This window comes from Rhamphochromis longiceps, linkage group LG12 (genome assembly GCF_057381845.1).
Source record: "Rhamphochromis longiceps isolate RC_006_pf linkage group LG12, R_longiceps_female_GT1.1, whole genome shotgun sequence".
Lineage (NCBI taxonomy): Eukaryota > Metazoa > Chordata > Actinopteri > Cichliformes > Cichlidae > Rhamphochromis > Rhamphochromis longiceps.
The window spans coordinates 12,482,372-12,497,110 of NC_140568.1; the positions used below are offsets into that span (position 1 = coordinate 12,482,372).

General features: G+C 43.1%; 1 protein-coding gene across 4 annotated transcripts in view; it reads left to right on the forward strand.

Moving 5' to 3' along the window:
• The window catches only part of kat6a (K(lysine) acetyltransferase 6A), a 39,579-nt gene that overhangs the window by 19,895 nt on the left and 4,945 nt on the right, over positions 1 to 14,739 (forward strand). For 3 of the 4 annotated variants that reach the window (XM_085424783.1, XM_085424785.1, XM_085424784.1), the window contains exons 4-16: positions 346 to 461; positions 905 to 986; positions 1,271 to 1,385; positions 2,102 to 2,415; positions 4,085 to 4,197; positions 6,713 to 6,828; positions 7,379 to 7,520; positions 10,007 to 10,168; positions 10,723 to 10,816; positions 10,985 to 11,216; positions 13,222 to 13,432; positions 13,523 to 14,194; positions 14,336 to 14,597. In XM_085424783.1, coding sequence (XP_085280909.1) covers positions 346 to 461; positions 905 to 986; positions 1,271 to 1,385; positions 2,102 to 2,415; positions 4,085 to 4,197; positions 6,713 to 6,828; positions 7,379 to 7,520; positions 10,007 to 10,168; positions 10,723 to 10,816; positions 10,985 to 11,216; positions 13,222 to 13,432; positions 13,523 to 14,194; positions 14,336 to 14,597 — 2,631 coding nt within the window. The remainder of the gene's footprint in view (positions 1 to 345; positions 462 to 904; positions 987 to 1,270; positions 1,386 to 2,101; positions 2,416 to 4,084; positions 4,198 to 6,712; positions 6,829 to 7,378; positions 7,521 to 10,006; positions 10,169 to 10,722; positions 10,817 to 10,984; positions 11,217 to 13,221; positions 13,433 to 13,522; positions 14,195 to 14,335; positions 14,598 to 14,739) is intronic. The other variant, XM_085424786.1, reaches the window with a different exon arrangement.

Genomic DNA, 14,739 nt, shown 5'->3' on the forward strand with positions numbered 1-14,739 from the left:
AGGACATCTCTTATCGGAAGCAGACAAGCGTGTTCCTCTTCTTCCCTCAGAGGGGTTTCGTCCCAGACAAGGCCGTCTTGTTTGCCGCTCTTCAAACATTGCAAAAGCACGGCTCTGACAGATTGTCATTTATGTTTTAACACACTCTTTGCAGCCAGGTTTGATTCAGTGAGGGCTTCCAGTTCCAAAAGGACTTTCTTTCTTTTCTTTTTTCCTTCAATGATGCAAGTGGGTCACAACTGTCAGTCAGCAGCAAACATAAAAAAAAATAGAGTGAGAGTGTGAGAGAAAAGTGTGTGTGATGTTGACGTGCTTGTTTGTGTATGTGTGTCTGTCTACCTGCAGGCCACCCGTCCTGTCTCAAATTCTCCCCGGAGCTCACAGTGCGAGTCAAGGCTCTGTGGTGGCAGTGCATCGAATGCAAGACTTGCAGCAGCTGTCAGGATCAAGGAAAGAATGCGGTGAGTGGATGAAGGAATATGGCATCCTGGCAGCCTGACAGTCGCTGTGAACGCTCGATCTTCAGCTTAAGTGCCAGATAGAGATGCTGATAGACATCAGCGTCTCTATCCAGGGATTGATCCTGGGAATGAGCTATTTTAGTCAGCATCGGCATGATTTCACTCTTTTCTCTTACTTGTCAGGCGAGGTATGATTGTTATTCAAATGTTTGCGGAGAGGTTAAGAGGAAAATTCACAACATGCTGCCAGTTGCACAATGATGAAACAGGCTATGAGGACGGAGGGAAGGCAAAGTATGCAAAACTCTCATCACAATATGGAATTAAAATGAGCTCAGCAGCTTTGATCAGCGGTGTCACCTGTATTTACTTAGTGGATTATATGTTGTTCTACTACTCGTGTGACCTGAAGACGATTGTCATTATTTTGTGTCTCTCTGCAGGACAACATGTTGTTCTGCGACTCCTGTGACCGGGGCTTCCACATGGAGTGCTGCGATCCTCCTCTCACGCGGATGCCAAAAGGTCATTAAACAAGACTCGTATCCCGTCTCCATTATCTGCTCCGAGCCAAACTCGTACCTGTTATTCCTCCGATTGACCACACAGCGCTCCTACATTGCTCTTCTGCATCGCCGTTATGATGGCAGTTAATGATTAAACCATCTCCTGAGCTGATGGCTCTCACTCTAATGCATCACTGTTAAGCACTAATGCATTACAAGCTTCCCAGAGCCTGTTTGTATGTGCACCGAAGCCGGTACTGTCTCAGTGTGTGAACACTTCCATTTTTCCTCTTCGTCTCCTAGGCATGTGGATTTGTCAAATCTGCCAACCAAGGAAAAAGGGAAAGAAGCTTTTACACGAAAAGGCTGCGCAAATCAAACGGCGCTACAACGCACCGCTGGGACGGCCCAAGAACAGGTACACAAACGTCTTCAACTAATTCTGTCTGAGGCGGTGTCACTGCGATGGAGAGCACCTGTGTCTGCTTCATCACAGACCCAAGGTGTTTGAGAGTATGGAGGACTTAGAAACCACTTAGTAATCAGATGTTTTCTAAGGGGTATATAATGGTGTCTGTCATAATTAACATAAAAAACATGTATAGAATGAGATCAAATAATCAGATAAATGGTTAAATTAATGGTGAAATGACTAAAAGCAAATGAATACTAGAATCAACACAAAGACAGATTTACAGCAGTAGTAAACCTACTAGTGCTGTATTTTATTTAAAATGAAATAAAATGCATTTAATGGGATTAATAGTGATTAATCACCTTAAGGTGCCATTCACGACACTTTTATTATTATTATCATTATTTTCTTATGTTTAATATTGACTGTTTTGGTCCTCCATACTAACGAATGCCATGCAGAAATTTGAGACACTGACAGTAATGAGATCTTACCCTTAAAGAGTAATGCCAAAGGTTTTTTTTTTTTTTTTTTTTTGGTATATATAATAATGCAGTAAGGTGGTTCCAAGTATGTTGGAGATTGTACTGCACACCAACCACTGTGTGCACACTGTGGCATACACAGATAAATGCATGTTTAGGTGGTTTTTGCACTGCAGAGTGATTACAATGTGTGACCGATTGTGACTTTGACCCTAACACTTTTGTCTTCTGCAGGCCGGGGCGGCCCTTTAAGAAGCTGGGAGGGCGCGGTCGGCGGAAGCGCTCGGCCTCAGCAAACTCTTCCTCCAGCTCCTCCTGCGAAGGTTACCCCGGAGACGACAGGCTGCTTTTTTCCATGCGGGAGGACGGCGACCTGTCACACAGCAGCCTGCGCTTCAACAACAAGACCAAGGGCCTCATCGATGCCCTCACAAAGTTCTTCACGCCATCTCCCGAGGGCCGCAAGGCACGGCAGGAAGTGGTGGACTACTCACAGCAGTGCCGCATCCGAAAGAAAGCCAGTCGCAAAGGCGAAGGAGATGACAGAGGTGGGAAAGATCAGCTTGTTTTTTTGTTTTTTGCTCATACCATCAGACAGTTTAGATTCACATTTGCCATGAAAACAAAACTTTGAGATAAAGTAACGCACATAAAGACATGTTAATGATCTGTTATGTCTAATGAGAGAGCAACAGCACAGAAATGAAACACAAACGGTAAAAAAAAAAAAGTTAATATCTGAATCAATTACATAAATTGACCTTTTTAAAAAAACGTGCTCTATTTTCATGAGTCCTTTGCAGGTGCTTTGCTTACAGACTCTGTAGGTATCAGCTGTTACTGTGAAGCATTCACATTGCTTTTGTGTTCTTTGTCCCTCTTTTATAGACGATTCAGCCGTGATGTTACTTATTTTGAAATTGTAGGTCAAGGCTAAAAATCGTGTGGAATTGCTTTATTTTTTTTCCTCAGCTGGAGAAAATGATTGCTTATGCATTTAAAGAAATTGCTTTTGTAATTTGAAGTGTCCGCCTGCAGGTCTGTTTCCATTGAAATCTCTTAGAGTAAAAGCAGAGAGTTATAAGTAAAGAATAAATGTGACAGAGCAGCAGCGCTTCCTTCAGGTTTCTGCGGCACCCATGTGTGTTTTAGAAAGAATGAAGAACACCCTCATCATCCATTATCACAAGTCTCTTCCACTCTTGCCTGTGTTGCTAATGTGTGTTTACTGCCTGCAGCAAGCAAAACAAATAAGACTGTCTTAGCTATCAGCTAACTTAATAAATATGTGGAAAGTAACCTGGCAGCTTTAATTTAGCTGATAATATTTCACGTCACGGGGTTTAGCGTGAGTAAAGTGCTGCTTTTGTGGAAAACTGCAAACTTGTTGAACAGCTGGTGTGATGTTTTTGATCGCTCTTAAAGTCAGAAGTGAGGTTGTTGTCAAGTGTAGAAAAACGGTGTCTTTCGCTTTAACCAGGCTTTGCTGTGTGTCACGCTGAGATTACAGACCGTAGCTCGAGCACAAATGACGCCAAACTGCGGCAAAGAACAAGCAGCGGTTTTGTTCCCGTTCATTCAACCGATGTATTGTGAAAAAACGCCTTAAAAACAGATCATATGCCAAATTGGACGTATAATTTGCGCTTCGCTCCGTCATTAAATCAGAAACGGCGCGGCCCGTACGTTCGTTCTCCACACAAGCTGAGGGAGCATGATTTGTTGTGAAGCAATTAGAGCAGCGATCACTGGGCGCAGCGTGCATGTCGGCGATGTGACTTATTTTGGAGACGGAGGAAAGCGTGGCCAGATGAAGAATGGCAGCGACGGGAGCAACGTCCTAAAAGTGGTGGAGATACGAACGTCCGCTTCCTGTCAGAACTTTCAGAATAAAATGGGACTGATTATGGATGAAGAGATTTGTGAGTTGTGGCTTCAGCCTTGAGTTGAAGTAACAGGCTTTGTATCCACGCCAACATACGCACAACTAATCATGTGATTCACATGAATTCAGCTACTTCTCTTGGGGTAATTTTGATTGCATTTAGGGATGCTGCTCACCTAAATGTTACTCTTTCTAACATCCTGTGATTGCAGGCTTTAATATAAGAAAGTGACCTGTTATAAGAGCCTCACAGCTGTTTGTTGTGAAGCGCCCTGAAAGTCTGCAGACATCTTGGGATTCGAAATAACTTCTGATTGTCTTTCAATCCCCAGACAATCAGGAAGGCAGCGACTGGCGTGACGAAGATGACAAACTGCCCGGCCACGAGAACCTGACGGAAAAAGACATCGAGCTGTTCAGACACATCCAGGAGCTGGCGCTACAGGTACGTGTGATTATTACGAGACAACAGTGGGGAAGGGAGACGCTGAACACTGGCCAAATTGGACAATGAGATTGCATCAGCATGGGAATCTGAGAGCTGTGAGTCTGGGACTGCGGCTGCCAGACTGGAGGGTATACACGTAAATCTCAATCGTGGTGAGAATGTGGTCAGAAAGAGCCAAGTCAACAGCTGGCTGGTTGTAAGAGATGAAGCTGCTGGCTCACAGAGGGCTGCAGGCCCTGTGTGTGTGTCAAAGAAGTGCAGGAAAGAAATTAGGAACAGCTGCCAGATTCAATATGGATATTAAAATGATCCATTACCATAGATGCAGCACACACAGGCCGTGACCTCAAGATGCAAATAAAATGGATTGAATTTAGGATATCAGCTTTACAACAAGCTGATTAGTCTTTACTGTTGTTGTTGGACATTTGCTTGAATTTCACATTCTGCTTGTGATTGATGCCAAACTGTGCTCCATAATAGGGCTGAACGATTATGGAAAATAATCTAATTGCGATTTTTTTTGCCCCAATATTGCGATTGCGATGCGATATGCGATTATTTTTTAAGGTATTTGTCTTCTGTATTATTAAACAAAGACAAGCAATACATCATATAGTATGGCCAATACTATATTACATTAATTTTAAACTGTTCTTTCCTGGAAGACAGACCTCTGTTATGATGACATGAGGTGATGCATGAATTGATGACTGACATTTTTATTTAACTACTTCAATCACAACAGTATATTTGAACATACACAATAGTTTATTTTTAGCTTACAAACATCTGAGCATAAAGTGCTGACAAGGAACCCTGGTGTAAACATTAAAATGAAAGTCAGTACAATGTGCAGATTGCAGAAATATACATAAAAAAAAATCAGTGGCTTTACCACACTCAGTTTTTCGACATCTGTGAACTACTAGACAGTCATTCAATTAAAAAATAATATTAAATAAATAAAACTAATAAATAAAAAATACACACATCTTACTGATCTCTGCAGTCAGTAACATTACACATAAAGTGCAAACATAATAGCAATTGTATAAACACACACACAAACACGCCTTTAAAGTTTAAAGGCGTGAAATTGGACGGTCTAGTTCTGATTAGCGTCACCGCTGTCTCGGTGGAGTTTAATAAACTCGGCCGTCTGCTTCTTGCTATCTAAAATATAACCAGACACTGGCGTAAATTCTCGACTGTCTCATACTTCTGTTTAATAAGTTTTCTGTTTGACGTTTAGTCAGCTGTGTGAAAACCAAGGAGGAACCCACCCGGGGGATTAATAAAGTTTTATTTTATCTAATCTAATAACTTTAATCTCAGCCAAACCGATTTACTCACGAACAAACAAAACACTGAAAAAAGCCCAACAATAACATTTTTAGGTTGTCTAAGTGACTTATATATTACGTTTAACCCGAGCAGCGAAACTCCGCGGTGATCTGAAAATGATGTGCCGGGAGTTGTGCCGTTCTCGGCCGCATCAGTAACCCTCGAGCTCCCGGCTAGCTGTCGAGCTGGTGGGTAGCAGACGCCTCTGAAAACGTCGAAGCACTTTTGCAAATATGGGATATCTTGATAAACCGAGCAGATATTTGATGTTTACACAACTACTTTCTCGCCTGAAAATATGTTAAAAGTTTATTTTGTGACCCAGAAAGATTAGTATGAGTAATTTTAAAACTTAGTAGCGGCCGCCATTGTTGGAAACTGGAGTTTGGCTGGGCCGCGCTATGAATTCTGGGATATGGTAGTAATTTGGACAGCCTTCGGCGCGTCGCTGTGACGTAATCGGTCTACAAATGCGGCCTCAGGAGGATGCAGCCCATGAATTGTATAATATAATCGCAGTATAATCGCAGCCTTTGCGGTTAGAAAATTGCACTTGATCATGTCGCGATATTATCGCAAATGCGATATATCGTTCAGCCCTACTCCATAAACAGCCCGGCTAGAGTAAAACTACCCATGAATGTTTAAGACTGGGTCTTGATAAAGCACGTAAAACGAGTCTTGTGTTTGATGGTGCGATGACTGAGCGGGGGCATCTTTAACGACAGTGTTCTGATACGTTAGTCAGAGAGGAAGTGTAAATTAGCCACATTAATGGCTTGTTTTAAGGGAATAGTGCAGCAGTAAACTGACCAGAGAGTGGGTGTGGGGTTAACACCATGGGAGTCGTATTAAAACGCTGTTGTGGATGTGGAATAGCCACAGTGGTGTGTAAGTGTGTGAGTTAATGAGCAGAACTGTTCCAGGCTGGGTGACAGTGAATATCGTGTACGGTGAGTACATGATGTAAATGGCTGGGAAGGGCAAACCAGGAAGATCCACGTAAGAGTAATGTAAACCTGGTGCCCTCTCCTGCTGTAACAGTCTGAGATACTCTGCTGATGATTTCTGGTGTCTCTGCTTGGCTCATGGCCTGCTAATCCCCCGCCAGTTGTAAACCTGTAGCTAACCATAAACATCTCTGCCTTTTCCCTTCTCCCAACAGAAAGTTGGCGTGACGGGTCCGCCAGACCCTCAAATGCGTTGCCCGTCAGTCATTGAATTTGGCAAGTATGAAATCCAGACGTGGTATTCGTCTCCATACCCGCAGGAGTACAGCAGGTAAGCTAACGCACCATAATGTAACGCAACAGCATGAGGTACTTAGCTCACAATCCTGCTCGTAGGTGTAGAAATTACCACCCGAATAATGGAGCTCGTCATAAGCCGTTTACACTGCCACCCTCTGTGACAGGGATCCGTAGTCGGAGGTGTTTTTAAATGTGCATTTCTGCAGTTTGTTGCTGTTCACTAAAATTCATCCCACTGTGTATGTTTCTGTCTCAGCAATTTAAAATACCTGATGGATGCAAACTGGAAAAGTGCGCAGAGAAAAAAGGCGTGAGAGCAAAGATATCAGTGTTTATTCTAAAAAATTAATCAGAAGTTCTTAAAGCCTTCACATTTAATTGTTCAGCAAATGTCATTTGGAGGAAAAATAAACCCAGTTTGACATTTGCCTTTGTTGCATCACCAGAAAACTAGCCGATTGTTATAAAAGACCAGTAAATATTCCAGCTGAAGAAGAAAAATGTTGGGATTTGTTTGTTTGTGTAGCAAAACCGTTAAAACCATTCCTTTTGTCCTTTTGTCTTTGTGCTCCCGTTTCCAGACTACCTAAACTCTACCTGTGTGAGTTCTGCCTGCGCTACATGAAAAGTCGCAGCATCCTCTACCAGCACATGAAGAAGTGCAACTGGTTCCACCCTCCTGCCAATGAGATCTACAGGAAGGACGACATCTCTGTATTCGAGGTGAGGAAGTTGCAGATGTGGCTTTGTGTTGTTTTGTTTTTAAATTTTGTTGTTGTTTTTTTAAACTGGAGATAACTCGCTGGGAATGAAGTCTTTCAAAAACCACTAAAGAGCTTCTAAAAACACCCGCAACTTCCAGATGGCACAATAAAAAAGGAAAAGTCACACAAAGTATTTTCTGCATCCAGGCGCTTAAGAATTATTTTAATTCACGCTGTGCTTCTTACAGGAGGATCCTCTCTAACATGTCTTTGAAACACACTAAAGCAGGCACAGTTAACAGACCTGCAAATGCATTCATGTATCCAGTGAAACAGTACAGTAGCCATTATTGTGATATTGTAAAAAGGCTTCTACGTAATACGCAGTACGTCGTATAGCTTCGTCTTATATTTTACAACCTCAGTCAGCTGAGGACAGTGGGGGGAAACTAAGACCACAGCTCAGTGAATTCCTTTTTCCTTTTTGGTCCTTTTCCTCTTCGGTTAAGCAGATGTAGTGATGGGTGAGTGTCACCTGAAAACACTTTTGGCTGCTTCCTCGTCACAAGCGGTCACCACAGCGGGCAGCTCAACGAGTTTAACCTGGCAGTGTTTACACTGGATGTATTTCCCGAGCAGCCCCAAAGGAGATTTGTGTTTCCGTCTGGAATTGAACTGAGTGACTGTTTTAACAATTTCACCATTTGAGGCACATTCATCAAATATTGCTGCACTGTGATGCTATTGTTAGGTTTAGTTGTGTATAATGAGAGTACTGTGTGTTACTCCCAAGGCTGTTGTGCAGAATTGGTCAAATGATGGTTGAATACAGAAACTCTGAGTTATGAATAGGTGTAGTTACAAATCAGGATCTGGAGAAGCTCATTTGAGTGTTTTTCTGCTGTTTTTGGTTTATCTCAGACATCAGGGAGGTGATGGATTGACTGAAAGACTGCCTGGGTGTCAGTGATCTTTGATAAATTCAAAGTGCAGAAGGTGTAACAGCTAAGTAACGGTGGCCAGCGCTGTAACAAAGAGAGACGACTTCTGTTCATTTTCTGTCGCTGATGACGGAAAATCTGACGTCATTTTGACAGTTTGGGAAATGAGAGCGATTTACTGCAACATAAATAGTTGCTCTAAAGGGCTTTTGTTTTCTACACATGACATAAAGCATTACGCTGGCCAATCCTCCCTCGAGGTATTGGATTGTGTCTGTGTGACCGCACTCCAAGACCTCGTGGCCCTACAGAGGAATGCAGCTGCTTCCTGCTGTAGAAGTGCATTCCAGTGCATTCTGACTTCCCTGAGAGAAGTGAGAAGTGATTCGCTAACTGAAAAAAATAAATAAATGAATAAAGGTACTTTTGGTTGCTCCCTTCATCACCGGACTCGGCACAGTCTTTATGCTCGGTGCCCTAACTGATGCAACCCTCGCTTAGGACCAGCACTGTGACGACCTCAGGCCGGGTTTGTGTAGACTCCCAGTTTGAGGTTTCTTACATATAAGGTGAATGTGTTAAGTGTTAGTACTGGATATAGATAGCTATCGGTGCAAAATAAAATAACGATCACTTGCCGTGATCTCCTAACGGTGTTTTGAGTTTAGTTTATATTTTCCTGTTTGGCTGCATTGTTTTAGTGTCTTGGCTGTGCCAGCAGAAGAAAAGCAAATAAAATCATCAGCTTAGTGTGTTTTTAACTTGATGATCATCTTGCCTGTTCACGTCCTCATAAAATAAACACTTTGCTCTGTGTGTTGGGCTTGAAAAATTGCCTGCTGTTAGATGTATCTCATTGTAAATTAAAAAAGAAAATTAAAAAGGCAATTAATGATGGCTTACTTGCCACTAGATGAACTTTTATCTAGTCTTCTTGCCACCTCAGACCTGCACACAGTTGCACAGTACAAACCCACAAGTCCTTTCAAATGTTTCCCACGCTGCCTGTCCAATTTTACCCTTTATTGGAGAAAGTTTCTGCATAGCATAATGCTTTCCCACCAACTATATAAATATATCTTAGTCAAAAACCCTTAAAGTGATTGTGACATCCTCACCCGCCTTAGTGGAATATCCTGTTCTTTGTATCAAAGTTATAATGAGACGAATTTGCAGTTAAGCACAGCGGCCACTGAATTGAGTGGATTGTTGTCTGCAGGACACGGCCGTCGAAGCTTCTGTTTTCCTCCACTCTGCAGTCCTTTCCTCTCTCCGAGGAGAGCACAGATAACTGGCCGTCTGCCAACCTGAGCCTCCCTCTGTCTCTTTACCACTCGTCGTTTCTCTCCAGCCTCTGTGTATTTCGGAGTCTACAGGGACACAGGGGAGGTCATAGCCTAACACTAACTTCTAATCCATTCACCTTCACTCTGCTCCACAGCTCCCTAACAGCAGCCTGGAGATTTAACTCAGCACTTTAGTGTTTCAGGGATGAGAAAGTAGCTATTTAGGAAGTCCTGTGCTTTGCACTGATTTGTGTTTTCTTACCAACGTCTTTCAACAGGTTGATGGGAATGTTAGCACAATCTACTGTCAGAACCTGTGTCTACTCGCTAAACTGTTCCTGGACCACAAGACCCTCTACTACGATGTGGAGCCCTTCCTTTTCTACGTCCTCACCCAGAATGACAGTAAAGGCTGTCACCTTGTTGGCTACTTCTCTAAGGTAGTATGGCTTTCAGTTCATCTTCCCCCACTCAACTTCTCTGCAAAGATCTATTTTGTCTGGATTTTGTGTTTTCTTGACTCTCCCACAATTTTTAAGCAAAATACAGCTCTGTTGTGGGATTATATAAACACTTACTCCTATATATATCTATCTATCTATATATATATATATATATATATATATAGATATATAGATATATATATATATATAGATATATAGATATAGATATAGATATATAAATTTATTTATTTTTTATTTTTTTTATTTAGATTAAATGAAGCTGAAATAACTTCCTAAAACATACAAATGCTCATGTGGTGTCCCAGATAAATAGTGGCTGCTGTGAGCACCATTGTCCCTCTGTGGAGTTTGCCTCTGCAGGTGCTCCCATTAACATGCAACCTCACTGCCAAAGCACAGCAGTTAGGGAGCAGACACCGCACCATTAACACCCAGCTCACACACACACAGACTTGCTTTATAATGTGGTTCCATTATTATTTTTCTTTTTTCCTCTAATGGTTAAATGTGTCTGTCTTTTTTCTTTTCAGGAGAAGCACTGTCAACAGAAATACAACGTATCATGCATCATGATTCTTCCACAGTACCAGCGCAAGGGCTATGGGCGTTTTCTCATCGACTTCAGTAAGTGCTGCTTATTTTCTAAAAACGAATAGAATGATCACAGTTTGAAATGAGAATATTGGGATCACTTTAACTAAACACTGATGGTTCCTCTTTTCATAGACATAATGACTAAATTCAAACATTTGGCTCATGATGCCCTTGTCTCCGGTTCCTCCTTCCCTGCAGGCTACTTGCTGTCAAAGCGAGAGGGACAGCCAGGATCTCCGGAGAAGCCTCTGTCGGACTTAGGTCGGCTGTCTTACATGGCCTACTGGCGTAGCGTGGTGCTGGAGTGTCTCCACGAGCTCCGCGACCGGCAGATCACCATACGACAGCTCAGCAAACTGACGGGGATCTGCCCCCAGGACATCACCACCACCCTGCATAGCCTCAACATGCTGGAGCAGCGGGGAGACCGGTCAGAAATATACTCCATGTTTTCTTTTATATGGCCCAAATATAAACAAAGTCGTTCTGCTTGTGCTACTATTGCCTTTTTTTTTTTTTTATTGAAATGCTGAATTTGCTGGTTTTCGGTCTAAGCAGCCAAAACGTTTTACTAAGGTGACCCAGTGTAATTTGAGAAAGACCAAGCGAAAATATGCAGTAAATGCGGTTACAGTAGATTCAGATTTTTGATGTGGAACAAGTATTTCAGTGGCAGCACCAAGAAAGCAAAACAGAAAAGCCTTCTTATGGAGGTACACAGACATGTCAGTGTGAAGTTTTAAAAGATTAGAATTGAGATTTCAAAAACAGCCATACAAATTTCGTGACACTGAAACTTAACATTCAAACGATGTTTGAACAAACAGTACATAAACCTATATTTTCACATGCATTGCATAAGCTGGTTAAGCTCCATTACTTTGGCTGCTCCCCAGACACGCAGCTATGATGCTAGTGGTAATGGGATCTCACATGCTGTCCGGAGTCACACGGACAGCCACTTGTGCTTTTAATCAGTTAATCGTCCAGAGCCAGGTTGCACTGCACTCTCCTGGTGTTTGTAGTGGTACCACCAGAGTCAGGCTGTGCAGCTGTTAGGATGTTAGCTAGTGGATCAGTGGCATCGTTCACCTTCACTGTTCCCAAAATAAATTTTCAGCAAAACAAAGATTTGTTTTTTCTTATGTTATTAGGCCTCATAGACCTACAAAACAACAACATAAAAGTTGACTTGCATCTAACTGCAAAGTACACTATGTGCAGAAATGTCACAGTTTGTAAACTGAGGTGTCCTGGCAGCTTACCAAGCACATGTGTATTGTGCCAGATGTTAAAAAAGCAGCTTCTTGGTACTCTAAACTTTTAACTGTGTTGTCAAAAAAGATCTATTTTATTTATCCTGAATATTTGGATGACTGTATCACAGATGTGTCTCAAATAATGCAGCGAAGACTCTGTGTCTTTACTGTATGTGGGCTTACTGCACTTACTGTCAGTTATTTTTAGGTGCACCACAAAAAACACATGCGTGCAGGGTTTTTCCTGACTGAGAATAGATCTTTGGGGGCTGCGCATGTAAGCATCAGTGCTCTGCACGGTGTAAAGATTATAGTGCAGTAGATAAGTGAAATGATCTTTCAGAAGTGCATATATGCACTAAGTCTGTCTGTCCCTCTGCAGCCAGTTAAAAGTTTTGCCATTTGTCCATTGTTTATTTTAGAAGGTTTTACTCTTGATTTGGGCTTGTGAGTATAAAAGTAAGTCAAATTTGTAACTTAAAAACTTCTTGGTCTCATGAAAAGCAAAGTAAGCTCAATGAGATGTTGCTCCAATGGCAATGCTGTGCAGGTCAAGGTTTTTTACCTCTTTGAAAGCACCATGATGCATGCAGCTAAGTAATGTATTCCATGCGTGAAGACTTTTCTTTTATTCTAAAATTTGGCTGACACAACTTGTCTTCACTTTGTTTTGTGTAAACAAAAGAAACAATCAGTCAAATGTGTACGTTTTGACATTTAGATCATTCGAAAATGCAAGACTTTGTCCTTCTACTTTATCCTTACTCGTTATTTTAAACATAAGAGTTTATGTACCAATTTTGGTCCTTGTATCCACCTGTGAATGATTTATCTGCTGCACTGGAGGTGCTCTGTTACAGCTTTGTCGGTTTTATAGACAAACATGTCTGTTGTGGCTGAATAAATAGAAGCCCAGTTGACGTAATTGGTTAAAAAATAGTTTAACTGCAGTGCTCGTTATTTTCCTTTGGCCCGTGCTAATACCTCTATGGGGAAAGCAAAATGTTTCTATCCAAGGAAAAAACAAAAAATCCCTGAACAGTTGGCATAGCTGCACGTATCTGCACATTTACCCTGCACAGCCATATTTGTCTGTAATGTATCGATGCTTCAATGTAGAAAAATGTGCGTCCGGAGGGCTCATGCTCCCGTCTGGTTTTGCTTTGACTTTGTTAGACTCATCCTGATGCGAAGGGAGAAGCTGGTGGCCAACCACATGGCTCGTCTAAAGGCCCGGCCACGACAGCTGGAGGTCGACCCCGAGTGTCTCCGCTGGACTCCTGTCATAGTAACCAACACCGTGGTCTCTGATGCTGATGGAGATGACGACGACGATGATGATGATGAGGAGGAGGATGAGGAACCAAAGGAAGGGACTCGCAAGGAGGTAAAGATTGCCATTGCATTTGTGAAGATAATAAATTTAGTCAGACTTGCTTTCTGGTGTAATTAATTTAATTGTAAATTTTCTAAACAGATTAAGCCGAGTCACAAGGTCCCACAGATGTCCTGGCATGTACGGCAAGGGAAGAAGGATGAAGAAGAGGAGGAGGAAAGGAAGACCTTTCTAGGATTTCCGATTGGCCAAAGCTCTCCAATTCCCCCTCCAGTCCGATGCCCACCGCCTGTACCAGAACCACCACGACCCCCTCCACCAACAAACGGCGAACGCAGGCCACGAGGGCGCCCGCCCAAAAACTGGCCTTGGGGTAAGGTGAAGGACAGCGCGCGGGTGGGACGGCCACCCAAAATCCGTCCAGTAGAGGATGAAGATGATGAGGACGAGGACAGGTCAGAGGGGGTAAAAACCACAGGCACTGTCAACAGCCCGCCCTCCCTTTTCTCCTTGGACAGACAAGCAGACACGACAGCCTTTCACACACTCGACATGAGCAGGCACCCTTCCATAACCCCCACGAGACGAGGCCGGCCACCGAGGAAAAAGAGAGGCCCGAAGCCCAGACTGATAGAAGGTCCCGGAGAGGGTCACCCACAGCTTCCTGTGATTCCCAGGCTGAGCGAGTCTTCTCCAGTCAGGAAGAGCCGCTTCAGTGACAGCAGCGAAGAAGAGGAGGATGATGATGATGAAGATGACGACGAGAGGGGATGCTCCCCTCCTATGCTCACCAAATCAGGGCTCAAATGCAAGGTTAGACATGAACAGTTTTCTATTTTCAGCTATCATAATGATGATAATGATAATCGCAAAAGTAGCTTCCTGCTTGTGAAGTTGTCAGTTTGCTCTAAAGCTCCTTAGCACATCTTAATCCCTTGTCCCGTTTCTACCCAGAAGCCCATGAGGAAGCGCCGCTTTCGCCCGCGCAGCCACCCTCACAGCAGCGTGGTGACTGAGACCATTTCGGAGACCACGGAGGTGTTGGATGAGCCTTTTGTAGACTCTGACTCAGAGAGGCCTATGCCCAGGCTGGAGGAGGAGACTCCACTGGGTCACCCGCTGCGCCGCTACCCCCAACCGCAGTCTGCTCTGAGGTTGTCTGACCCTGCGCCAAAGAGGGGCCGTCTCTCCAACCTCACAGATTCGGAGGAAGATGGTGAGCAGTGATGAAATGTGCAGGACCACCCATGTATGGACTAATCGTACATACATGGGTAGGACTTTGGCATGGCAATTCCAAAACCTTTGTGTTAGCCTGCTTTTTTTTCCATTCCACAACCAGTTTTAATGTGTGTTTC